At 50.4% G+C, this 26661-nt stretch overlaps 1 protein-coding gene across 6 annotated transcripts; it reads right to left on the bottom strand.

The window, feature by feature from the left end:
• Positions 1-1091: 1091 nt before the first annotated feature.
• POU6F1 (POU class 6 homeobox 1) lies at positions 1092-24825 on the bottom strand. 6 transcript variants are annotated; one of them, XM_017861472.1, is made up of 11 exons: positions 23683-24825; positions 19700-19794; positions 17070-17265; positions 12335-12456; positions 11206-11431; positions 10426-10679; positions 9659-9787; positions 8830-9033; positions 4094-4235; positions 3360-3528; positions 1092-2358 (listed from the first exon to the last, which is right to left on the bottom strand). In XM_017861472.1, exons 2-11 carry the CDS (start codon positions 19745-19747, stop codon positions 2013-2015), a joined length of 1836 nt encoding a protein of 611 aa, XP_017716961.1. In that variant the 5' UTR covers positions 19748-19794; positions 23683-24825; the 3' UTR covers positions 1092-2012. The 6 variants fall into 6 exon arrangements, with proteins under 6 accessions (XP_017716961.1, XP_017716965.1, XP_017716964.1 ...); XM_017861476.1 differs by lacking the exon at positions 8830-9033; XM_017861475.1 differs by lacking the exon at positions 9659-9787.
• Positions 24826-26661: the final 1836 nt, after the last annotated feature.

Below are 26661 nucleotides of genomic sequence, written 5' to 3'. Positions count from 1 at the left end.
CTCACTGGCCAGGCTACCAAGAGGGTGGCCACGCTGGCACTGCAGGGCCTGGGAGGGACCAACAGTAAGTGGGAAAGGAAACAGCATACCAGAAGCAGCTAGGCTAGGAGGTGGCTCTGCACCAGTGACTGACAGAGGTGGTGATGTGTCTCCGCCTGATGGTCACTCCCTCAGGGTGGATCATGGGAGGTCCAGTGGAGGCAGCTGTTGGAGACCAGCCTCTGTAAGGATAAGAGTACTGAAGAGAGGGGTGGTTGACCCCTGTGACTTGAGGCCCTTTAGGGACTGTCTACACCACAAGCCTGTGGTCATCTAGGCAAATCTCTATTCTCTCCTGACTTCCTGGAGTTACATACTGAATTTTAGGGGCTTTCCAGCCACAGTGAGGCTGGAAACTCACTTAACAGCTTGGATGAGAGCTAACCCCCAAGGTACCACAGCTACCCTGTCTAGAGGCAAAACCCAACCTGATCTGGGGGTGTTCTTGGCTCAGAGGACACTGGGGGGATTGCTTACACATAGACATGGTCTGAGACTTGACAAAATGAGATTTCTCCTCCAGTATCCAAGGCTTAAAGTTACAAAGAAAATTAGAGTTAAGTCAGCTTCCACAAGAGACCTTCCCGGGCTCCATCATTTATTTCAGGATGTTGTCCTTTCCCCCACGGCCTTGCTGTCTGGTTTATTGTTTAATTTGCTCCTTTTAAGAAAGCCCCAGTATTGGGTTGGGAATGGGTGTGGGGACAAGAGAAAGAAAGAGAAAGTCAGCATTCCTTTCCTTATTTTTCTCCAGAGTTGCCCGTTTGTTTGGGCAGTGGGATTTTCCAGTCTGCACGTTTTCCTTTTTTTTTTTTTTTTTTTTTTGAGAGAGTCTTGCTCTGCCGCCCAGGCCTGGATGCAGTGGCCAGCTCTCAGCTCACTGCAAGCTCCCGCCTCCCGTTCACGCCATTCTCTCTGTCTCAGACTCTCCCCAGTAGCTGGGACTACAGGCGCCGCCTCTCGCCCGCATAGTTTTTTGTATTTTTAGTAGAGACGGGTTTCCACCATATTACCAGGATGGTCTCGATCTCCTGACCTGTCGTGATCCGCCCGTCTCTGGCCTCCCAAAGTGCTGGGATTACAGGCTTGAGCCACCGCGCCCAGGCGTCTGCAACGTTTTTCTTAACCCACATTTTTTTGTGGGAGGGATGGCCATTGACAGAGATTAGAATAAAATCTGAAAGAACGGCCTTATTTTCTAAATTCCCACTCTTCTGCAGACCCAGGACAACTCCACGACAGGTAGAGTTCACTGTTGCTTCCTTCCAACGTGGATTAAGAAAAGGTTCTGTTTTAGTGCAATTTTCCCCACAAAGGAACCAGGAAGAGGTGGGAGAGGAGATCCCATGTTCCAGCCCCAGGGGTTTGAGAACCTTCTGACCTTGAGGTCAGGGCAGACATTTGAGTCTGACCTTCTGAGCAGCACATCACACTTTTTTGAATTTTATCTCCTGGGTCCTTTCGGTGCGCCTGCAGGCAGTGTGGAGGCAGACGGGCAGTGTGAGGCTGTGGTTCCACTGGATGAGTTGTCATACCTGCCACACTAACACAGAGGAGCAAAGGAGAAGAGAAGGTGGAAAGAGAACGCCATCAAAAGCAAGTGCTAATGGCCAGTGGTCCTTAGGAGCTGCTACAGCCCTGCCCCAAAGACAGGGAGTTTCTGGTTCCCCGCCAGAATTCACCCTTCAGAAACCATGCTAGCAAGGTGCTTCTCTAAGTGACATCACAAATCTTCTTCTTCAGAGTGACCAGCCCAGAGCCTGGAGCTCTCATGTGACCCCCTCTGGCCTCCCCATGTTGTGAGATGTGTGGGAGAAGAGGGACATTGATGCACATGCACACGGTGGAGTCTCATGACCTGGGGTGAGCACAGCTGCACGTGGCAAAATGACAGGTGCTGTCATGGCAGTGGCTGCAGCCGGGTGCCAAGGGAAACGGACAAAGTGCTAGAACACAGGGCCAGGGGCTGAGCCCTAAGGGATCTGAAAGACATTCAGCTTGCTGGTGTTCTTGAGCGTCTGGCGCCGATTGCAGAACCAGACCCGCACGACCTCACGGTCATAGTTGAGCTCCTTAGCAATTTCAGTGATCTCCTGGCCTGTGGGCAGTGGGTTCTTCTCAAAATAGGCATTGAGAGCCTCTATGGCCTGGGGGGTGAAGGAGGTGCGGCGTTTGCGTTTCTTGGAGGGCTCGCCTCCCACAAACTCCATCAGGTTCTGCTGGCCTTCCTGGTTCCTCAGCTCAGCTTCATTCAGCCACTTTTCCAGCACCGGCTTCAGCTTCTGGGCACTCTTGGGTGTGATGTCCAGCTTCTCGAACCTGTGGGCAACCCATACCCAGGAAGAGGGTATGAGTGAGAGCATCTGGGTCTCTTTGGCACACCCTGCACCTAGGTGCAGGCTCCATCCTCAAGGAGCCGCTCCTCTAGGGGCTGGTGAGAATGTACCCAGTGCTCCCCTCACCGCCTCCACCACGAGCCCTCTAGCTTGGCCAAGTCCAGACTCCTCAGACCCTCTGATGTGCCCGGTCCTAACAAGGAGATCATTCCCAGGGCCTCAGCTCAGTCAGTAGTGGAATAATAATAGTGCAACTGCCTTACGAACATTCTAGAACGTTCCCCTAAATGAATGAAGTCCTTTGAGGAGTCACCTTGGGAGGCCTCCAGTCACACTCCCATAGCAGCATCACTAACAAGTCAGGCTGCTCTTTCTGGCTGAGCTGGATGTGGCGACAGGATTATCCACACGATGCTGAAGGCACTCTAAAGGTCACTCTAGCCTGACCTATGGAGCTGGCAGGCAGATGAAACCTTTCGGCCATCCCTGAGTCATGTGCTTATTCTTGTTTGAAACTCTATCCCTCCTGGCACCAAAACCAGTTTGTAGGCTGCTTACATAAAACTCAGCTATGTTACTTTATAGTCATGCCTTGTAAGAAGGGAGACGGGAGCATGATGAGGCATGGTGGGTTACAGTTAAGGGCCAAGATACAATGGAAGTTCCCACTTTGGTGACTAATTTTATAAGCTGTACTCCTTTCCTGCTAGAATTCCTCAGTGCATTAGGGTCTTAGGTTCCTCAAAGAAGACCCATATTAATGCCCAGGATTGGAGGATAAACTTTAGAGGGCCTCAGAAGCACAGGGTCAGTCTTTGACTACCCAGGTGTTCACATCTACCCTTAAGACGGTCTTCCTTATCTGGAAAAAGGCTGGAGCAAGGGGGCATATGGAACAGGGGCCAGTGCCCAGGTCCCCATGAGTGCCCGGTGGCACCAGGCAGCTGAGCAGGCCCTAATCCTGTCTAGGGCAGCCTTACTCACCGGCAGATGGCTGACTGGCTGTAGGCTGGACCTTCCGTTGCAGTCAGAGCCTGACCCACCTGGGTCTGTGTAAGGCCCAGGGAGAGCCGCCGGATCTTAAAGTTCTTGGCAAACTCCCGGATCTCTTCTAAGTTGATACCATCCTCATCCAGACTTGGAGTATGTGGCTCTAGGCCAGAGGGAGGGAGCAGGGATGAGTGTGTAACATGGGAACCATCCCTGCTTCTCTCTCACTACTCACGCAGTAGTGAGAGGTGAGGACACCTGGAAAAAGGCTCATGCACCTTCAAGACCTTTATCACCTTTGTCCCCAAGACAAGCAAGACTTGAAGAAAAGGGGCCTAAACTAACCTGTCCAGGGGTAAGGAGCTATTTTCAAGTTCTTCCAGCTCTAACTGCTCAACCTCCCCCACCTTCCTTAGGCTTGGCCCCAGACACACTTGTTGGTTACCCACATTCCTCAAATACTGGGTGAGAGGCCACAGCGGAGACAGCCCATGGCTCGGCCTCTCTGAAAAGCAGCCAGCTAGCCAGCTCAACAGCCTCCACTGTCATCATGCCCAAACACCACCTCCACAGGAATGGGAGTGAAAAAGCCAGCCCCTCCTATTGGGCCTCTGCCCTTCCCCTTTGGACCCTAGGATGTTTATCAAGGAAAGCAGCATCTGAAGAGGTTGGGTGCCCAAATAAATGCCTCCCCGCTTCTCCACACTACTTCTCCAGGAGCCACTTACTGGACACCAACTGGCTGACGGTGGGGGTCTCTGAGCAGGTAATTGGGATAGGAGCAGAGGCAGATGGCTTGGCTGCTGGAGCTGGGCTGGCGATGACCACAGCAGGCTGGGGCACGGTTGGTGTGGGCTGGATGGGCTGCACCTGTGAAAGGACAGACAACAAGCCTTTGCTGCCCTCTGCCAGGCTCAGGGACTTAAAATCCCTGGGTGGACCAGGGGCAGGGCAAAAACAGGCATGAAATCCTCACGCATGCAGGACATTCCCGCCTGGGCCCTATTATAAAGCAAGACTAGGCAGGGCATGGTGGCTGATGCCTGTAATCCCAACACTTTGGGAAGCCAAGGCGGGAGGATCACTTGAGGTTGGGAGTTTGAGATCAGCATGGGCAATGTGGCAAAACCCTGTCTCTACTAAAATTAGCTGGGCGTGTTGGTGGGTGCCTGTAATCCCAGCTACTGAGGAGGCTGAGGCCGGAGAATTGCTTGAACCCGGGAGGCAGAGGTTGCAATGAGCCAAGACTGCGCCATTACACTCCAGCCTGGGTGACACAGTGAGACTCCATCTCAAAAAAAAAAAAGCAGGTCGGGCGCGGTGGCTCAAGGCCTATACATCCCCAGCACTTTTGGGAGCCCAGATGGCGTATTCCACGAGGTCAGGAGATCGGAAGACCATCCTGGCTAACCACCGGTGAAACCTCGTCTCTACTAAACAAATACCACAAAAACCTAGGCCGGGCGAGGTGGCGGGCGCCTGTAGTTCCCAGCTACTCCGGGAGGGCTGAGCAGGAGAATGGCATAAACCGGGCGGAGGCGGAGCTTGCAGGTGAGGCTTGAGATCCGGCCCAGCTGGCCACCTCCAGCCCGGGCGGACAGAGGCAAGGAGTCCGTCTCAAAACAAGACAAAGAAAAAACAAAAAAAAAGCCCAAGGACTAGAGGGCTGCTTATTAACACCAAACCCAACCAATACAAGGTGGACTGAATTACCAGGCGTTCAAATAAGCACCAGCAAACCTGGCCCTACCAACCTGGAAGCTCACATGCACCTGTTGGACACAGGCAGGGGTGAGAGGCCAGGACAAAGGTTCAGTACACTTGGGGCCCCAAAGCCCAACAAGTGGGGGCTCATTCCCTCTGGGATAAGGGGCTGCTTCAAAATTCCTCTGCCCTTCAAAAGGATAGGCCTCAACGCTGATTTTACAGCCTCTCAGGCCTCCAAATTGTAACGATGAAACAGGAAAACTGGTTTAAGGGGGGCTTTTGGTATCCTCTCTACCCATGAGAGACTGTGGCAGCCATTTAAAAATGAGGAAGGTATACCTCCTACACCCTTCTGGATGTCTCAGGTCATAGCCCTAAGTGAAAAGAATAAGGTTTGAAAAAATCAAGTTCTGGGCCGGGCGTCGGTTGGCTCATGCCTTATCCCAGCCTTTTGGAGCCCAAAGGTGGTGGGATCACCTGGAGTGCAGGGTTCGAAAAGACCAGCCGGTGGGCGGGGCGGGTGGCTTCAAGCCTGGAATCCCAGCAGCTTTTGGCGAGGCCCCAGAGTAGATCCCAACGAGTCAGTAGATCGGAGGACCATCCTGCCTAACACGGTGTGGAAAACCGCCCGTCCTCACTAAAAAAAAATGCAAAAGAAATAGCCGGGCGTGGTGGTTGGGTGGCCTGTAGTCCCGCTGCTCGGGAGGCTGAGGCTAGGACGAATGGGCATGAACTGGGCAGGCGGGGCGTGCAGTGCGAGCCGAGATCCCCAGGCCACTGCACTCCACCAGCCTGGGCGACCAGAGCGAACCTCTGGTCTCAAGAAAAAAAAAAAAAAAAAAAATAGATACAAAAACTGTAAAGGCCAGGTGTGGTGATACATGGCTGTAAAATCCCAGCTACTTGGGGAGGCTGGAGGCAGGGGCAATTCGCTTGAACCCAGGAGGCACGGTTGCAGTTAAGATGACGAATCATCCTCTGCATCTTCCAAGCCTGTGGTCAACAGAGTGAGACTCGTCTCGGAAAAATAAACAAATAATTTTTTTAAAAAAAAGAAATCAGTTTTTATGGAGTAATGCCTTTAAAAAATACATGTGAATTTCCAGACAAAACAAAATCTTGAGGCATTAAAAGTGAGCATCAAAAGAAGTTGTCTCTGGAGGTTGCGAATTAAGAAGGGATTTCTTCTTTTTCATTACACGAAATATCTAGAATTTTTGTATAAAAATACAATAATATCACTTATTTGTAATCAGAAAAAACACTGATACAATATACTGAAAGAACATTTTGGATATGATTGTTTTTGTTTATTTCTTTTTTAAATAAGCTCTACGAATACAAGTTTGTCTCCAGGGGATGGGTCCTGTTCCTGGAATTCTACCCCAGATGTCTCAAGTCCATTGCTTCTCAGTCCCAGCAGGCCTTTGGCCTTACGGTTCAGATTCCTTGACTCTCACCTACGGCTGTTAAACCACCTCGACCCAGCAGTCAGTTCTGACCATCATATGAATAACAGGGGATTTTTTTTTTTTTTTTTTCTTTTTTTTGAGGACGGAGTCCGTCGCTCTGTCGCCCAGGCTGCGAGTGCAGGTGGCCGGATCTCAGCTCACGCAAGCTTCCGCCTCCCGGGTTTACTGCCATATCTCCCGCCTCAGCCTCCGGAGGTAGCTGGACGTACAGCGCCCGCCACCTCTGCCCCGGCTGTAGTTTTCTTGTATTTTTCTTAGCTAGAGACAGTTTTCCCATGCTTCGGCCCAGGATCGGTCCGATCTCCTGACCTCGTGATCCGCCCGTCTCCCTCCCAAAGTGCTGGATTACAGGCTTGAGCCACGGCACTCCGCCTGTGTTTTTTTTTTTTTTTTTGAGATGGAGTCTCACTCTGTTACCCAGACTGGAGTGTAGTAGCACGATCTCGGCTTATCACAACCTCCGCCTCCCGGGTTCAAGCAATTCTCCTGCCTCGGCCTCCCAAGTAGCTGGGATTACAGGAGCCTGCCACCATGCCTGGCTAATTTTTGTATTTTTAGTAGAGACGAGGTTTCACCACGTTGGCCAGACTGGTCTTGAACTCCTGACGTCAGGTGATCCACCTGCCTCGGCCTACCAAAGTGCTGGGATTATAGGAGTGAGCCACTGTGCCCAGCCTATAACAGGGATTTTTAAAAAATGCATCTCTCAGCTGGGCACGGTGTCACATGCCTGTAATCCCAGCACTTTGGGAGGCTGAGGTGGGCTGATCACTTGAGTCCAGGAGTTCAAGACTAGCCTGGGCAATGTGGCAAAACCCCATCTCTACAAAAAATACAAAAATTAACCAGGTGTGATGGTGCACACCTGTAGTCTCAGCTACTGGGGAGGATGAGGTGGGAGGATTGATTGAGTCTAGGAGCAGAAGTTGCAGTGAGCCAAGCTCATATCACTACACTCCAGCCTGGGCAACAGAGCAAGACTCTGGTCTCAAAAAAAAAAAAAAAAAGTACATCCGGTCAGCCATTTCCTTGCTAAAGCCCTTCAGCATCAGCAGTTCCCTAGTACCTTACCTGATACTGGTAATTACAAGAAGAAGTACTGTTTGTTTTTCAGGTGCTTTCTGTGCGTCAGTGTTCATTGCCTATGTATAATATATCCTTCAGCATTCATAACCTTCTAAAGTTGGTACCCTTATGATCTCTATTCACAGATAAAGCTAAGAGGTTATTTACAAAACTTGGAAGTGCATGCTACATTTGTGAACCACTGGCCTTATTGTCACCTGGGAATTTAGGAATGCAAACTCTTGGACTCCACTTCAGATCTATTGAATAAGAAACTCTGAGGTGGGACACAGGAATCTTCATTCCAGCAAGGCCTCCAGGGGATTCTGATGCACAGGCTTGAGAACTGCTGCTCTAGCAGGTGATATTTGCTGCAGTTCCCTGAAGGTAGAACACTCTCACATCCAACTCATCCCTTTTTATTTTTAGAGATGGGGTCTTGCTATGTTGTCCAGGCTGGAGTGCAGTGGCTATTCACAGCCATGATCATTGTACACTGCAGCCTTGAACTCTTGGCCTCAAGTGATCCTCTGCCTCAACCTCCTGAGTAGCTGGGACTACAGGTGAGCACCACCATGCCGGCTTCATCCCTTTATGATGGTCCAGTGTCCCTTATCTGTGAAGTCTTGCCTAACCTCTAAGTTTGTCGAGAGCTCGGTCCTCTGGGGCCCCAAACCACCTTATTTGTGTGTCCCTGTGATAGTTTTGTCCCACTGACTTGTCTCCAATGCCAAGCTACCTAAGACTAGGAGGGCATCTTATTCATCTTTGTGTTTTCAGCACTTGGAATATAGTAGGCACTCAAAAAATACCCCTAGAATGAGAGTGGAGAGGTGGAGGGATGGAGGGGTAGAGGAAGCGAGTGCAAAACTGACTTCCCAGGGCTTTTCAGGAAGATTGTTCACCCTAAAGCTGATCCTGGCCCAGTCTACTTTGACCATCACCTACCTCCCTGACCTTCTTAGAACAGCACTGGCCTCTGAGGGCACATATATATATTTTGGGTGTGTGTGAGTAGCGGGTCTCGGGAAGCTGTTTCCCTGGGCTGAACCTGGGTGGACACATGTGGGCTTTCTACTCTGGGACCTCCCCCACTTTAGGAGGTGCCCTGCTCTCCTAGGAGTTTCAGAAGATGCTGTCCTGCCTGGCAGTCTGGAGGGAAGCAGCCAGTGCCAGATGGCAGAGCCTGCGCCACGCCCCACCACCCCCAGCCCTTGTACCTCACTCTTAGCAGGGGACTCAGGTGTGCTTGGCTTCCGGACAGCCACAGGTGGAGGCAGGGGGCTGCTGGCCAGGGTCGCAATCACCTGGCCCTGGGCGTTCAACAACAGTTGGGGGGTCACGGCCTGGACCTGCAGGCTTTGGGCTGGTGCTGGGGCCGCCACACTAGCTGAGTTCACTACCCATGGAAGGGTTCCAATAATCTGGCAGGAAATAAGGCAGGGACCCCAGGTGTGAGGGTAGGATCCAGCTCCACCCCAAACCCAAATCCCCACACCAGCAGGGGAAGAGACTAATGGACAAATCCCTCAACCTGCTCTGGCCTCAGTTTCTGCATGAGTAAAGTGCAGGATTCACACTCTAAGGGCTACTTCCTTTATTCCATCCTCAGAGCTGTGGTGGAGCAGGAATAGGTCTGGATGTGGATTCAGAGAGACCTGCCTTGTTCTGCCACATTTTAGCTGTGTGGCTTTCATTGCTCTGAACCTCAGCCTTCTGTCCTGTAAGATGGGAATAAAAATCTCCACCTAATAGATCTGTACTCCAAAGAAAGTGAGATGATGTATGAGAAAGCGCCCATCACAAAGCCTGACCACAACATGGGTGCTCCGTAAATGAAAACCCCCATGTAATGTGAGCACCTCCAGGATGGTGGTGGGTATACCCCTGACCAGCTTCAGCATCGGCAGAAAGCCGCCACCGAGGAGATAGGAACAACAGCTTGACATCTGTTCGAGTTTCTATGACCCACAGCCCAAGTCCTGGCTGCCTTCCCCTGGCCAGCCTCTCCACAGTCCCCACCCTCCAGCCCTGCCTTTGGCCACTTGCCTGTCCCTGAGCATTGGTGAGGATCTGACTGCTGATCCCCGGCATGCTGGGAATGGCGCTGGTAATGACCGGAGCTGTAGTGAGGGACCCCAGGATCTGGGTCTGTCCCCCAAGGGAAGCAGCACTGATCTGTGGGTGGAGGAAGAGCCTTGCTCAGAAGCCGAGGGGTGAGAAGACCCCTGGGCAGAGGGAAGAGGACAGAGGGCATTGGGGTGGGTAGATGTGATGGTGGGCTTCAGGCCCATGTCTACCAGCTGGATGGTTTCCAGGGCTAGGGGCTGCAGGGGTCAGCAGGGAAGGTGGGGCCACAGTCATGGAAAAGTAACTCTGGTTAATCTTTCTGCCAGGGTAGAAGGGTCACACCTGAGAGGCTGATGTGATCCTAGTCATATCTAACAGCTCCCACTGCCAAGCCAGGAGCTACACTGGACAGACACCAGCATAGAGCTGTAAGCTCTGGCTGCACCTTAGTGACAGCTCACAAGTTTTCAATCCCCAGACGTCATCCCACCCTCCAAGCCTGGTCCAGTGGTTCAGGTTCTGGAGAATGTGCCCAGACCTCTTGGCAGAGATTGTCTGCTTTTATCTGGGATGGACGGGCTGGCAACTGCAAGGAGAAGGCCTCAGAGGGAGCCCATCTCTGCTGAAGTGTTGGAAAAGGGCTGTTTTTGGGGGGGCTCGTCCTCCACTGTGGGAAGGGTCAGTTCCACCCTTGGCCCATGATTCTGTCCATCCCTGGTCAGCCCTGGGTGAGGGCAGCAGCTTACGATTCCTGGGCTAAATGCGAAGCCTGCAGGCTGGACGGTGATCTGTGGGGGGGTGTCCACTGGCTTGGGGGTAGGGGCAGCAGCGGTGGCAGCAGTGGGTTGCGGGAGGATGGCAGGCGTGGTCTGCAGCAGCGGCTGGGTCTGGAACAGCGTCTGGGGCTGGACTGGTGGCCGGGGTTGGGCTGTCGAGGAGGCCTGTACTGGTGCGGCAGCTTGTACGGGTGCCGGAAGAGCGGTGTTCAGCACAGCAGCTGCTATGGAGCAAGGCAGAGACAGAGGTGCTCAAATGCCCAGCCACTGCCCAGAGCGGCTCCAATCCCAAGGGATCTGGCACAAGAAGGAGAGGGGGTTGGGGCAGTGGGCACAGTGGGGCAGGCAGCCACGATTCCCTTGATCCTTGAAGAGCTGGCACATGCCAGCATCTCTCATCCCCCCTCCCTGGGGCCAGATGTGTAGGTTCAAGAACCAGATGTTGAATCTTCTTGCAGTCCTTCCCAGGAGGCTGGTCATGGGGTGAGTTCTGGCGCAGGGGGAGAGGGGCAGTCTCAGACAGCTGGCTGAAGTAAGACAGGCCTGCAGGGCCAGCGTGGTGTCACGGCCTACAGTCCCGAGGTGCTGCGGCAGCTCTGCGGCCGGATGCCCAAGACACCGGATCCAGAATCCAGGGCGGCTGCCCTGGGTGGGCTGTGGGTTCTGAGTCCAACATGGCAAGCACACGTGCGGGGGTGTAGTGGAGGGTGGTGGGGGGCCTGGTGCGGTCCTGGGAAGAGTTGCCGTTACCTTGGAGACCGGCTAAAGGTGGCTTGAAAATTCCCCCCGTAGGAGAAGCAGCGGTCAGTCCTGGGAGGGCAGCCACGGTTGCTGTAGGAATTGTCCACACGGCCAGCCCCTGCTGACCAGCCACTTGACCTGCAATACTGATGGGGATAAGAAGAGGTTGAGTAACTGCCCCTGCTGGAACCATAACTCCTGTCAGAACTGTGGCTAAGTTTTCCTGAGTCAAGACCTGCAAAAGCAAACAAGATTTCAAAAAGAAAAGAAAAAACAAAAGATCAACATTGACAGCGCAAACACTGGGTCTCTGAGACCCAGCTGAGCACAAACAAAGCATTCTGAGGGTGATGGGGCAAAGGCCACATGAGGGTGGGGAAGAGCCAAACCCTAGCTGGAGGCCCAAACCTGAGGGGGTACCTGGACTGACTATCCTGCCTTCAGAGAAATCGCCCAAATCCAGGGCAAGGTGACCCTGCTCACAGGATGGGAAGGGGGCACAGGCTTCCCCCACCACAGCCTGCTGCCAGCCAGGCCTTCTTCAGGCCCTTGTTGACAGGCCCTGTGCTTAGTGGCCAGGGAACAGGGAGCAGCGGCTGATGGAACCAAGTGGTCAAGGCCCCACAAAGGCCTCCGAGAAGTTTCTGATGGACCATACCCTTGGCTGGATGCCTCGGAGTAAGGGCATGTAGGGAAAGGGACAGGGAGTTCTGCATGCCTGCAGAATCCTGAAGGCAGCCTCTCACGATGCTGGGGCCACTCCCTGGCTCTAAATGAGGACTCTGAACAATCCATTAACTCTTCCAGGCATCCACTGGAGGGCTGGCAAGGGTATTCATTCATTTAGTCATTCGATAAACAGAAACTCTGGCTGCATGAAAGAGTTAATGTTATTTCTGCAATCCTGGCTGGGCCCAAGGAGAAGATTCTGCAAATGCAGATCCCCTTTTCCAAATGGGCCTGATACAGGCAGGGGTGAAGCTGGAGGTGCCTAGTAGGAGAGTCCCTCCCTCAAGCCATAGCCCCTTCCCTGTCCTGCCCCATGAAGTTCCCAGACTCCATGGCTTCCCCATGCTGGCTGTCCCATGCCTCACTCCTGCCCCCAGCCCTCTGTCCAGCTCCCGAGGGCAGCCCTTACCTGGGGGGCAGCTTGTACAGCCAGTGGCGTCAGGGTCTGCGATGCCTGAGGCTGGCTTGGGGCTTGGCTGAAGGTGGCAATGGCAGGGGCAGGGCTCGGAGGGATCCCCGGGGGTGACCTCACTTCACAAGGCATTGAGAGAAAGAAGGACAAGGAGTGAGCCTGACGTGAGTGGAGGGGTCACCACAGCAGTACATGACATCCCATCTGCAGCCTGAAGCGGTGACCCTCAGTCCCATGCTGCATTGCTGCATAGCCCAAGACCAATCATTGGTCTTCCCTGGCCCACGAGGCAGCTTCCTGAATGCTACGGTGGTGAGGATAGGAGGCTGGGGAGCCCTGTGCCAGCTCTGGAAGGTAAGCCAACCCTTCTCACATCTAGCTGAAGATACCCAGGTGTGTGTTAGCCCTCATTTCCTGGTCCTGTAAAAACTGTCACATCATCAACAGAGTGGCCTGAATCCCACACGTGTGTCAGGGAAGGCCAGAGCGAGAATGGATGGGAGTGGCTGTCCTTGGTTCATACAGCCACTGAATCGCTGTTCACCCACCTCCAGGGTACTTTTGGTTGCAGCTGCTGGTTTGGGGAAGGGGCAGGAGTTCCTAAAGGGCAAAGTCCTGGAAGCAAAAGTCCCTGAAAATCGGACAGGTCTGTGCTGCACTACAGGATCACAGGGGTTCTCCAGGACAGCCAGCTTTTCTCTGCTCTTCCCTGAGGTCTAAAGTCATGTAAGCAGCTTCAACGAGCTTCTAAATGAACTTCCCATGACCTGCAGCTTTTTGCCTCCTCTTGGTACCTTAGCCTATGCAGGTACTGGGGAACCCCCACCAGGACACTTCACAGCCATACAACAATGAAAAGAATGGTTATTATTTAATATACGATGAGTTAAAAGGAGCCTAGGAATTGAGTGATGGATACTGGACCAGATCAGTGGCTTCTTTTTAAATTTTTTTGAGACAGAGTCTTGCTCTGTCACCCATGCTAGAGTGCACTGGTGCAACCTCTGCTCACTGCAACCTCTGCCTCCAGGGTTCAAGGGGTTCTTCTGCTTCAGCCTCCCAAGTAGTTGGGATTACAGGCGCATACCACCATGCCCAGCTAATTTTTTTCTTATTTTTAATTTTTTTTTTTTTTTGAGATGGAGTCTTGCTCTGTCGTCCAGGCTGGAGTGCAGTGGCAACATCTCGGCTCACTGCAGGCTCCGCCTCCTGGGTTCATGCCATTCCCCTGCCTCAGCCTCCCGAGTAGCTGGGACTACAGGCACCCGCCACCACGCCCGGCTAATTTTTTGTATTTTAGTAGAGATGGGTTTTCACCGTGTTAGCCAGGATGGTCTCGATCTCCTGACCTCGTGATCTGCCCGCCTTGGCCTCCCAAAGTGCTGGCATTACAGGCATGAGCCACCGCACCTGGGCAAGTTTTTTCTTGTATTTTTAGTAGAGACAGGGTTTCACCATGTTGGCCAGGCTGGTCTCAAACTCCTGACCTCAAGCGATGCACCCGCCTCAGCCTTCCAAAGTGCTGGGATTACAGGCATGAGCCACCGCGCCTGGCCAGATAAGTGGCTTCTTAAAACTGCTGGACATATATTTCTAGGCTTTAATCCAGGCCTGCTGAATCAGAATGTCCAAGAGTGGAGGCTAGTTACCTCACCTCTCTTTTTTCCTTCAAAGCTCCCCCTGTGATATGGCCAAGAGTGGGAACCACTGAATCAGATAACCGCAAAGGTTCTATCCAACCCTGCAGTCCTAGCCCATGTTTCAACTTGGGAAGGCGTCAACCTCAACTCAGGACTATACTTTTCACAGCATTCAATAATAAAACCTAGGTAGTTTAAGGAATTAAAGAGACAAGCACACACCAACAAACACCTTATGAAATAGTAAAAGAAAACAAAATAACAGATTTATCTCCTCTGTGGCGGGAAGACACATTTTTAACTACTGAAAAAAAAAATCAGGCTGGGTGCAGTAGCTCACGCCTGTAATCCCAGCACTTTGGGAGGCTGAGGTGGTAGCATCGCTTGAAGTCAGGAGTTGCCAGACCAGCCTGGAAACAAAACAAGACACCAGCTCTACAGAAAAAATAAAAATGAGTTAAAGAAAATAAAACAGAAAAAAATCAGCAAACATAAGGAGAGTCTGAACATATGAAAATTTAAAAAACATTTTGTTGGACAAAATGTGACAAAACATAACAAGTAAGTGAGAAAATGGGAAAGTGACAAACATAAATGATGAAAGCTTACCCTCTAAAGAAGCAAAATATTCATTTTATTAGGGCATATTTGGTAGGACCATGGAGTCCAAGGTTTTACATACATTAGGGCTGCTATTGCTTCCTGCTGGACTGCAGAGAAAGACTAAAGGAACTCAGAGAACCAGCAAAAATGTACCTGTTTCTCCACAGCACCACTCAATATAGTTTGTTTTTTTTTTTTTTGAGATAAGGTCTCAACTCTGTTACCCAGGCTGGAGTGCAGCGGTGCAATCTCACCTCACTGTAACCTCCGCTTCCCAGGCTCAAGTGATCCTCCCATGTCAGCCCCGAGAGCAGCTGGAACCACAGGCACCTGCCACCATACCTGGCTAAATTTTGTTTTTTTTTTTTTTTTTTTTTTGTAGAGATGGGGTTTGGTCATGTTACCCAGGCTGGTCTCAAACTCCTGAGCTCAAGTAATCTGCACATCTCAAACTGCTGGGATTACAGGTGTGAGCCACCAAGCCCGGCCACCAATATAGGTTTTATCATTGCTTATGCTTAACAGGCATCTCATACCTTAAAGTCAATTACTTTTCTTCTCATTGATAACAAGATTTTATATTTTTCCATGAAATGACTTCCTCCTATGTTAATAATTAATTTCCCTTCAAAGGGAATTTTATTTTATTTCATTTCATTTCATTTGAGATGGAGTCTCGCTCTATTGCCCAGGCTAGAGTTCAATGGCACGATCTCTGCTCACTGCAACTTCTGCCTCCCGGGTTCAAGCGATTCTCCTGCCTCAGCCTCCCAAGTAGTCAGGGTTACAGGTGTGTGCCACCACACCCGGCTAATTTTTGTATTTTTTTAGTGGACACGGGATTTTGCCATGTAAGCCAGGCTGGTTTTGAACTCCTGACCTCAGGTGATCCGCCCGTCTAGGCCTCCCAAAGTGCTGGGATTATAGGCATGAGCCACTGTGCCTGGCCTCAAAGGGAATTTTAGTCGACTACCACACACAAAATTTTTTAAAGGACCAATACAAAAACATTCAAAGCAGCACTGTTTATGAAAATGAAAACCCAGACAATTTGACAATGGCCAAAACCAGAAGCAGGTGTGTGACTCTATGTCAATAAAAGACATAGGTACATGAAATAACGTGGTGGTATCATACTACTTAGTCTACCCTCAGTGGCCACAGCAATAAAAATATGTATGTGTGACAAAGACTGGATAGTAATTTAGAATGACACAAACCAATAGATTCTGTTTTCATCCCGGAAAAGTTTCCTGTTACTTAGTTTTGTTTTAAAAACAGGAAACCCTTCTTAATCCTGCACATCTAGAAAGTTCCCATCACTTTAAGCTGGCAGCTTAGGTGATGCCAGCAAAATACCTCCCTTACCTGCTTGATGATGACTAAAATTCCTTTATAGAGGAGGAGCCTTTTGCGAAAGGCTTAGACACAAACTCCTGGAGAAGATGCACACTACACAAACACTCATGAAAATCATTGATTTAGGATCCATTTCTGAGAGCGAATTTGGGCAAGGAGCAGAATTAAGGCACCAGAGGAAATGAGATAGGAAGATGGATAAATGGGTGAAAAGCAAAGTGAGGGCATGGTGAATAAACCTGAGAAACTTCCCCCGTTTTCTGAAAAGGGGCTCCACTGCACAATGGCTACGCTGAATGGAAGGAGTGGCAGAGACATGGGGTCCTTGTCTTCCCTGCCTGGTCTCCAGGGCACTGCCCCTTGGGAACAGGTGATGACCCATCCTGGCCTCAACATGGAAGCACAGCATTTCCAGGTTAGGGAAAAATGATCATGTCTCTTGTCATTCCTTTATCCAAAAAGGGAAGAAAAGGACTAACGTTACTAGGGTTCCAAAGAATTTACACACTGATGTGAAGGTAGAGCAAGCAATGTGTGGCCATGCAGTTTTCTTGTTAAGGAGCTGTTGCTTTTCTGAAGTTTGCGTGTACTCATGTGCTCTCTTCTCGCCTCCTCTTCTTGGCCCACCCCCACCAGTCCAGATCTCCAGTCAAGGGAAGGGGGAACGTACAGCAGAAGTCAAGGGGCAATGAATTGGGGTGTTCTGGGGAAACTGAAAAAGGAGGCCCAAGGCTTCCTGCAAAAGAAGATGACTACTCTGCAAGGTGTTAATGAGGAAGACTGATGAGAGGGTGCCCCAAAGCCAGGGAGCAGTGCCTGATCCCCCACAGCTCATCGGGTTCAACTCCCACGTTCAACCCCCTAAGCTCAGTGTTATCAGTCTCCTCCCACCTCACCCTGATCCATCCTAGTTTAGGCCTGGAAGTGACTCAGACTAGAACTAAAACTCCAGAAACGAGGAGTGTAGAGTAGCCCTAGCAGCTGACCAGAGGCACAGGCTGTCCAGTGGGCAGGCGGACAAGACCCTAAAACCACCTGAGCCCCAGGGATTTGTGCTGGCTCCCCAGGGACCACAGGAGGCACTCAGCACTCAGGTGGAGCAGTACTAGGTGGGGGTGATGGCCTCATACCAGTTGCTTCTGCAGAGGAGCCCAGGTTGTCTGGCCCAGCTTTACCAGCAGCTTGACTGGCTTCAGCAGGGTCTCCGCTCTGGGAGCCCTCGGCGGCCACACCCTCCAGTCCTTTGCTCTCTTCCTCAGCAGGGAGCTGGGCATCCACTCCGACTTCCAGCACTCGGATAGTCTCATGACCTGACATCACGATGACCTGCAAGCAGAGGACGGGGGGGGGGCGCTGTTGGGGGAGGGGCCAGTATAACCGCAGGGCCCAAAGTTCTGGGTATGGTTGCGGGAGAGAGGGGAGGGCACTTTGGGACGCAGACCTCCTGTCCAGAGGGCTGTGTGCTCTGTGAGAATTCCAGAGCCTGGGGCAGGCTATAGCTCCCTGATTCCAGGGAAGGAGCTGCTGGAAGAAAGCAGGCCCTGGTGACAGGGAGAAGGGCCTGACGCAAGCTAGAAAAATGTCCCCCAGAGCCAAACCATTTGAGAGCAATTTCTCTTTGTTCCATCTCTTGGACTCGGTGCAGGGAGTGGTGGATGGCCTATCCTACAACTTGCAAGGATGTCCTCTTGGCAGCTAGGATCTTGGAACGTGGGTATAAGGGCTCCTAACATGGTATCCACAGCTTAAGTCGGGCCAGGAAGCAAATCCTTCTTCACTTCCCTTGAAACCATCTGAAAGTTCCCCAAAGATAAAGGGATGGAAAATGAATGCTCCACAATGCTGAGTAACTTTTATGGCCCATGATTCCTTTATTTCCAAAACTCTGGAGTAAAGGCTTAGGATTTCCCTGCAAGCTAAATTCCTAAAACAAGAGTCAAGAATCCTGAAGATGCATCCTCTCCCTCTCTGCCTGGCACCGCTCCTGGACTGCAGTTTTTTTTTTTTTTTTTTTTTGAGGACGATAAGTCCGTTGCTCTGTTCACACCCAGGCTGGAGAGCAGTGGCATGATCTCGGCTCACTGCAAGCTCGTGCCTGCCCGGGTTACGCCATTCTCCTGCCTCAGGCCTCCCGAGAGGCTGGGACTACAGGCGCCCGCCACCACGCCAGGCTAAATTTTTTGCATTTTTGTAGAGATGGTGTTTCACTGTGTGGAACCAAGCATGGTCTCGAATCTCGCGTGACCTCGTATCGCCCACCTCGCCTCCCAAAGGTGCTGGATTACAGGGTGAGCCCCGCACGCTGCCTGGACTGCAGCTTTTTATCCTAATGGGTCTGTGGCTCCCAGATCCTGCCACCTGCTGTGGCATGTCAGAACCTCAAGGGCAAATCTCCAAATGCATGAGCCGATGCAGGGTGGACCCTGAGCCTCCTCAGAACACTCGGTCTCCCTCCCCTGCCCAGATGCCCACACTAGCTCTTCAGCACCAGCACAGAAACCTCTGCCAATTGGGCCAGGTTTAAGAATAAGAGGCGGCGGGCGCGGGGCTCAAGCTGTGATTCCCAGCACTTTGGGAGGCCGAGACGGTGCGGATCACGAGGTCAGGAAGATCGAGACCATCCTTGGCTAACACGGGTGAAACCCCGGTCTCTTTACTAAAGAATACAAGAAAAAAACGTAGCCGGGCGAGAGTGGCGGGGCGCCTGTTAGTCGTACCAGCTACTCGGGAGCTGAGGCAGGAGAATGGCGTAAACTCGGGAGCGGAGCTTGCAGTGAGCTGAGATCTGGCCACTGCACTCCGAGTCCGGGCGAACAGAGCGAGACTCCGCCTCAAAAAAAAAAAAAAAAAAGAATAAGAGACAAAGTATGTAAATTAAACAGCTTTGTGTCAGGCCTCTCTGCATTTGGCCTGTGCCTGAAATCACTCTCACAACACTCTTTAAGCCTGAAAGTGGATCCAGTCAGAGGCTGTGCTGGAAAAAGTGACAATGTGACCCATCAGGAGAATACGAGATGAGTGAAATACATTCTACAAGCAGCTCTTGTGCTGCCTCCAGTTTGCCCTATGAGAGGCTTCACTCCAATTACATTTTCAGAGACATTCATCTTTTCTTTTCTTTTTTTTTGGAGACGGAGTCTTGCCCTGTCACCCAGGCTGGAGTGCAGTGGCGCGATCTCGGCTCACTGCAACCTCCACCTCCTGGGCTCAAGCAATTCTCCTGCCTCAGCCACCCAAGTAGCTGGGATTACAGGCACCCGCCACCATGCCCGGCTAATTTTTGTATTTTTTGTAGAGACGGGGTTTCACCATGTTGGCCAGGCTGGTCTCGAGCTCCTGACCTCAGGTGATCCACCCGCCTCAGCCTCCCAAAGTGCTGGGATTACAGGCGTGAGCCACTGTGCCTGGCCTTTTTTCTCCTTTTAAAAAATGATATAAGTAATAGTAATTTGCAAAAAAAAAATTAGAAAATATGTGTAAGCAATAAGAAAAACTAAAGAGTAAATTACCGGATGTTCAAAACTTCCTCCATGTAAACTTAAACATATTACGTACACCTTGATTTTACATCTTAAATTACAGCTTCACTCCCCAAACCCAGACCTTGAGAAATCCTAAATGGCAAGTACCTCTGGACAGGTGAAGTGGCGGTGAACCCTGGTAAGAAACGGACAGGGACAGGCCCTGTGGAGTCTTCCTCCGTTGCCCACACCCCTCAGTCCATCACCCTTACTCCCCCTCTTCCCACCTCAGAAGATACCTGCTCATTGACAGTCAGAGATGTCTCTGACCCGGCTCCAGGATCCATGGTCACTTGTCAGGGTCGGGTGGGGTCCGGCCCACACCTAGCACATCCTGGGTAAGATGGGATTGGAAAGGCAAAGGGTGATGTAACACAGTGATACAATTTCTATACCATCTAGAAAAGTCAGAACAGAATCGTAGGAAGACAGAGAAGCTAGGTTCTCCCAAGTATCTGTAGAGGTTAAAAAACGACAACAACAACAACAACAAAACCCAAAAAACAGGACTCTTGTTTTGAGACAGTTTCACTCTGTCACCCAGGCTGGAGTGCAGTGGCGCAATCTGTGCTCACTGCAGCCTCTGCCTCCTGGGTTAAACCGATTCTCCTGCCTCAGCCACTTCAGTAGCTGGGACTACAGGCATGTGCCACCACGCCAGGCTAATTTTTGTATTTTTAGTAGAGACAGGGTTTCACCACGTTGGCCAGGCTGGTCTTGAATTCCTGACCTCAAGTGATCCACCCACCTCAGCCTCCCAAAGTGCTAGGATAACAGATGTGAGCCACTGCACCTGGCCAAAAAAACAGGATTCTAAGAACTTTAAAGTGTTGCATTTCCTACAGCATCCTAGGAGAATCCACACTCAGAAGAACCAGGAACATCTGGGCTTTGGGTGAGGAGAGTAAAGAAAGGGCAAGATCGGCCGGGCGCTGTGGCTCAAGCCTGTAATCCCAGCACTTTGGGAGGCCGAGACGGGCGGATCACGAGGTCAGGAGATCGAGACCATCCTGGCTAACACGGTGAAACCCCGTCTCTACTAAAAAATACAAAAAATTAGCCGGGCGAGATGGCGGGCGCCTGTAGTCCCAGCTACTCGGGAGGCTGAGGCAGGAGAATGGCGTGAACCCGGGAGGCGGAGCTTGTAGTGAGCTGAGATCCGGCCACTGCACTCCAGCCTGGGCGACAGAGCGAGACTCCGTCTCAAAAAAAAAAAAAAAAAAAAAAAAAGGGCAAGATATCTGTCCCTGGGGCTTCCCCAATCCAATGGGAGACAGCACACCCAGCAGAACCCAATGGGAATCTGACCCTGACCCTCAGAACCTTAGACTTAGGTAAGGAGCAAGGGAGAAATCTGGGCAGACTTCCTGGAATAGATGGTAAAAACACAAATTAAAGCCCTCTCCAACTTTAATATGCATGATCATCACCTAGAGCACTTAGTAAAAATGTTAATATGTATATCAATTAAAGTACAGAGTAGAGTGAGACTCAGTCTCAATAAATAAATAAAGCACAGAGTAAAATTTAAAATAAAATGTAAATGCAGACCCCTAGATCTTTTCCCCCAACTACTCTCAGAGTCTGATTCAATGGGTGAACATCACAGAATCAGCTCTCAGGTGACTCTATGATAGTGGCCCAAAGACCACAGTGGCCTGTAACAGAGGAGGTGGGACATCCCAGATGGTGGAACAGCTTGCCCTGTGCAGTGAGGAGTGGGCAAAGCCCTCATGTGAGGACAGGTTGTCTGGCTAGAGCCACAAACCACAGTCATAAGAAATAAAGAAAACAGGTTGGGCGCAGTGGCTTGTGCCTGTAATCTGAAAATTTTGGGAGGCCAAGGTAGAAGGATCACCTGAATCCAGGAGTTCGAGACCAGCCTGGGCAACATAGTGAGGCCCTGTCTGTACCAAAAAACATACAAACAAACAAACAAAAAATTAGCTGGGTGTGGTGGCGTGTGCCTATAGTCCCTACTCAGGAGGCTAAGGTGGAAAGATCGCTTGAACCTGGGAGGAGGAGGCTGCAGTGAGCAGTGATTGGTGCACTCCAGCCTGGGTTACAGAACGAGACCCTGTCTCAAAAAAGAAAGAAAGAGATGATAGAGATAGAGATAGAGAGAGAGGGGAAAGACAATGAAGCGAATAGGTTAGACATTTTTATAGGAAAAAAAGCAATTAACATTTATTTTGAGTGCATATTGTATGCTAGACATTTTATATAACACAATTGCTTGCTGTATTACTAATGCCAACTCTGGGGGCGTGAGGAATGGGAGGCATTATTATCCCCATGTTACAGATGGGGAAACAAAGCCCAGAGGGATGTTCTGGATTCACCTTTCCTTTCTGCTATAGTCTGAATGTGTCCTTCCCCTCAAATTCATGTGTTGAAATGCTAATCCCCAAGGTGATAGTATTAAGAGATGGGGCCTCTGGAAGGTAATTAGGAATGGGATTAGTGCCCGTATAAAGAAGGCCCGAGGTTGGGTGCAGTGGCTCATGCCTGTAATCCCAGCACTTAGGGAGGCCGAGGCAGGTGGACTGCTTGAGCCCAGAAGTTCAAGACCAGCCTGGACAACATGGTGAAACCCCATCTCTACAAAAAGTACAAAAAGTAGCTGAGCGTAGTGGCGCATAGCTGTAGTCCCAGCTACTCAGGAGGTTGAGGCGGGAGGATCACTTGAGCCCAGGAGGTTGAGGCTGTGGTGAGCTGTGATCTCGCTACTGTACCCCAGCCTGGGCAACAGAGCGAGACCCTAGTGTGAGAGAGATACTTTCACCCCTTTGACTATGTGACGACACAGCAAGAAGGCTCCGTCAATGAGGAAGAGGGCCCTCACCAGACAACAACACCTTGATGTTGGACTTCTCACCTTCAGTACCATGAGAAATAAATTTCTGTTGTTTATAAGCTACCCAGTTTATGGTATTTTGTTACAGCAGCCCAAACAGACTAAGATATATTCACATCCCATACACTTAACCATTTTAGCCACTTTAAAGAGAACCATATAATGGAATCTGGTGGATTCACACTTGCCACCATCACCACTGTCTAGTCCCAGAACATTTTCATCAACCCAAAAGGAAACTCCATATCCACTAATAGTTATTCACCCTCCACTGCCACTGCCCAAGCCCTGGCAACTACTGATGAGCTTTCTCTATGGGGTTCCCTGTTCTGGATATTTCATGTGAATGGAACTATAGAATATGTGACTTTCTGTGTCTAGCTTCTTTCATTTAGCATGTTTCCAAGGTTCATCAACATTGTAGTATGTGTCAGAACTTCATTCCTTTTCATGGCTGAATAATATTCTATTGTATGGATATACTACATTTTGTTTATCCATCCATTAGTTGGTGGATATTTGGGTTGTTCTACCTTTTGGCTATTGTGTATTTTGTATTATGACTATTGGGTACAATTTTTTTTTGAAAACCTGTTTTCAATTCTTTGGGTATATACCTAGGAATGGAATTGCTGGATCACCCCTGGGGTTTTAGCATCTTCATTGCTTGGCATAATGTTCCCTGATCAACCAGGTAAGGAGAACCATGAGGTTCCTTCCCTCCTTTTCCTTCCCTAACCGCTCTAGAGTGGGATTCAAGCAGAGGGCAAGCAATTCCAGGTACCTAACAATTTGAAAAAAGAGGAAATGAGCCTTCCCCTTTCAGGTACGATGAGGGGGTGCAGGAAGGGCAGAGGAATTTGCTGAAAGAACTGGTGAGCATCTACCTACCTCACGGGGGCTCTAGCCACCTTCTTAGGTGATGTCTCCCCTCAGAATTTTTTTTTTTTCTTCTGAGACAGGGTCTTGCTCTGTTGCCCAGGCTGGAATGCAGTGGCATGACCATGGCTCACTTCAGCCTCAAACTCCCAGGCTCAAGTGATCCTTCCACCTTAACCACCAGAGTAGCTGGGACTACCTACCCATGGCCAGCTGATTTTTTTTTTTTTTTTTTGGTAGATATGAGGTCTCACTATGTTGCCAGGGCTAGTCTTAAACTCTGACCCCCCAGATTTTGTACATGGTAGTCTTCCATGAGTTTTTCAGAGAACTTGGCAGTTTACCATCACTTCTGGGTAGGAATTGGGATAAGCTATGAAAGTTGTTACATACAGAAGCCATTTGCAAAGAAAATAAGAGGAAGAGACAACATTGAAATGAAAGCTGCACAAGGTGAATCTGGGTGCATTATAGCTTGATACATACATTTCATGGAGAGAAGAGTTTTCCAATTCCAAAGGTCATTAGGTGTAAGGCAGCAGTAGCCAGTCTTCATAGGACAACAAGGCACCTGCTTGAGAGGAGCGCTAAGTCTGTTCACAGTCTCATTGTGGCCTCTGGCTCCTGGCTGCCAACTACGGCCACTCATAGGGAGTGGCTGAGCAGGGGCAAGTGTCCACTTTCTGACTGTGTTATCAGGAGGATTCAAGTAGTGATAAGGCTTGGGTGATTCTGATATCCCTTCCACCCTTAAGATTTGATGAGCTATGAGGACCTGGGTCCTCAGTGTCTGGTCCTTTAAGTCAAAGGCAAAGTCAGTCCTGAGACATAGCCTCTAACCACACCTAAGCCCACACCAACCCACCAACCAGATTTCATTCAGCCCACCAGAAATCCAGGCAGAGCAGAGTCCAAGACCTCCTTTGTCCCAGATCTCAGACTCCCTTGTCTCTCTCTGTCTTACCTTTAGATGGCTATTACACATGTATGTGATATCAACGTCTGACAAGCAGACACTCAGCATTTTGACTCTGAGCTGTGCCCTGTGTGTTCCCCTTGCTTGGGTCCTCTGGACCCAAGACCTAGAGGACCTAGCAGGTCCTCTGGACCTGCTGCCATCTCCTTGTCAGGAACTTTCCAGATTTTTTTCAAGCCTCAGCTGTGGCTTGGTTCCGGTGATCAGACAGCCATCTTCAGTTTGCTTTTTGACCATTTCCCCAATGACTGCATAAATAGAACACCTGGATGGCCTCCTTTAAGCCCATGATGCTATGCAGTGCCCACAGCCTGAAGGCCAGGGAGAAGAGACAATCAGCTGTCTGTTTCCAGAGAAGGAGCTCCTGTCCCCATCCCAGCAGTAGAATCCCAATACCTACACACATCACAGCAGAGCTGCTCTGGTTAAAGCTGGGGAGGGAGCCAGAGCCCACCAAGGGCCCTCTCCTTTACCTTTTTTCTCCAGTGAGTTGAGTTTGAAAAATACCTGGATCAGGGCTGGCAAGGCACTCTGGCTGGCTAGCAAATGGCTCACTTATTTATCACTTGCTTTCCTCGCTAACATCTAAAAACCCAGGCAGGGCCGGGCACAGTGGCTCACGCCTATAATCTCAATGCTTTGGGAGGCTGAAGGGGAAGGATCGCTTGAGCTCAGGAGTTTGATGCCTTCCTGGGCAACGCAGGGAGACTCTGTCTCTACAAAAAATAAAAATTAAAAAAACTAGCCAGGTATAGTGGTGCACACCTATGGTCCCAGCTACTTGGGAAGCTGAGGTAGGAGGATTGCTTGAGCCACAGAGTTCAAGGCTGCAGTGAGTCGTGATCATGCCACTACACTCCAGCCTGCACTCCTTGACAGAGCAAGACCTTGTCCCTAATAAATAAATAAATATATATATAAAAAAAAACCCAAGCAGCCTCTGGGGTAAAAGGAACAGCGAGTGCTAAGGCATTTGCCTACCACCTGAGAATCCAAAGAGGTCCAGGGCCATGCAGGATTTTCAGTGGGGGAGAATGAGCTAGAGGACCTGGTTCTACCTGTCACTCTCCTCTGGAACTGCTGCTTTGGGTTTAGGGCAACATTCCAAGATACCCAGGAGGAGGAGTGGGATACCCCAAACAAATCAGAACTCCCTAGAATAGCCTAAGATCCTATTAGAAGAAATCCCGAAACGTCTTGCCCTTCATTTTTTTGTTGTTGTTGTTTTGTTTGTTTTTGTTTTTTGAGAAGGAGTCTGGCTCTGTCCCCTAGGCTGGAGTCCAGTGGCATAATCTCGGCTCACCGTAACCTCTGCCTTCCGGGTTCAAGCAATTCTTCTGCCTCAGCCTCCTGAGTAGCTGGGACTACAGGTGTGCGCCACCACGCCCAGCTAATTTTTGTATTTTTAGTAGAGACGGGGTTTCACCACATTGGCCGGGCTGGTCTTGAACTCCTGACCTCGTGATCCACCTGTCTCGGCCTCCCAAAGTGCTGGGATTACAGGCGTGAGCCACCGTGCCCAGCCAACCCTTCGTTTTTTCAACACGTTTCAGTGGCAACTATGTGCTAGGCACTGGGAATTCAATGGGGAAAAACACATTTCCCACCTTTTCAAGAAATCTATAGTCCAGGCCGGGCGTGGTGGCTCACGCCTGTAATCTCAGCACTTTGGGAGGCTGAGGTGGGTAGATCACCTGAGGTTGGGAGTTCGAGACCAGCCTAACCACTATGGAAAAACCCTGTCTCTACTAAAATTACAAAATTAGCCGGGGGTGGTGGCACATGCCTGTAATCCCAGCTACTCGGGAGGCTGAGGCTGGAGGATTGCTTGAACAACCGGAGGCGGAGGTGAGCCGAGATTGTGCCATTGCACTCCAGCCTGGGGAACAAGAGTGAAACTCCGTCTCAAAAAAAGAAAAGCTATCGTCCAATATGGGAGTCGAGGAAATAAGAAGGTAACTACAATACAGTGTGCTGAAGTGTCATGCTGAGTGAATAAACAGCAGTGAAGGATCTGCAGGAGGGACGCCTAACACCCAGTGCAGTTTTTTTCTTTTTGTTTTTTCTTTTTTGAGATGGAGTCTTGCTCTGTCACCCAGGCTGGAGTGCGGCGGCACGATCCCAGCTCACTGCAACCTCCGCCTCCCAGGTTCAAGCAATTCTTCTGCTTCAGCCTCCTGAATAGCTGGGACTAAAAGAGTGCACCACCACACCAGGCTAATTTTTGTATTTTTAGTAGAGACAGGGTTTCACCATGTTGCCCAGGTTAGTCAAGAACTCCTGACCTCAAGTGATTCACCTGCCTCAGCCTCCCAAAGTACTGGGATTACATGCGTGAGCCACCACGCCTGGCCTGTAAGGCAGTTTTATGCAGTGCTTGTTCCCAGGGAGGCCTGTATTTCGGACATGAAATTTTATGTAGAAGAATCTTGTCCTATGTAGGAAAATGGAACTTGTATGGGATTCAGACTTTTAAATTCAGATCCATT

This window comes from Rhinopithecus bieti, unplaced genomic scaffold (assembly GCF_001698545.2).
Source record: "Rhinopithecus bieti isolate Rb0 unplaced genomic scaffold, ASM169854v2 scaffold_56806, whole genome shotgun sequence".
NCBI lineage: Eukaryota > Metazoa > Chordata > Mammalia > Primates > Cercopithecidae > Rhinopithecus > Rhinopithecus bieti.
The sequence above is the reverse complement of the archived record's forward strand: the minus strand, read 5'-3'. Positions and strand labels throughout refer to the sequence as shown.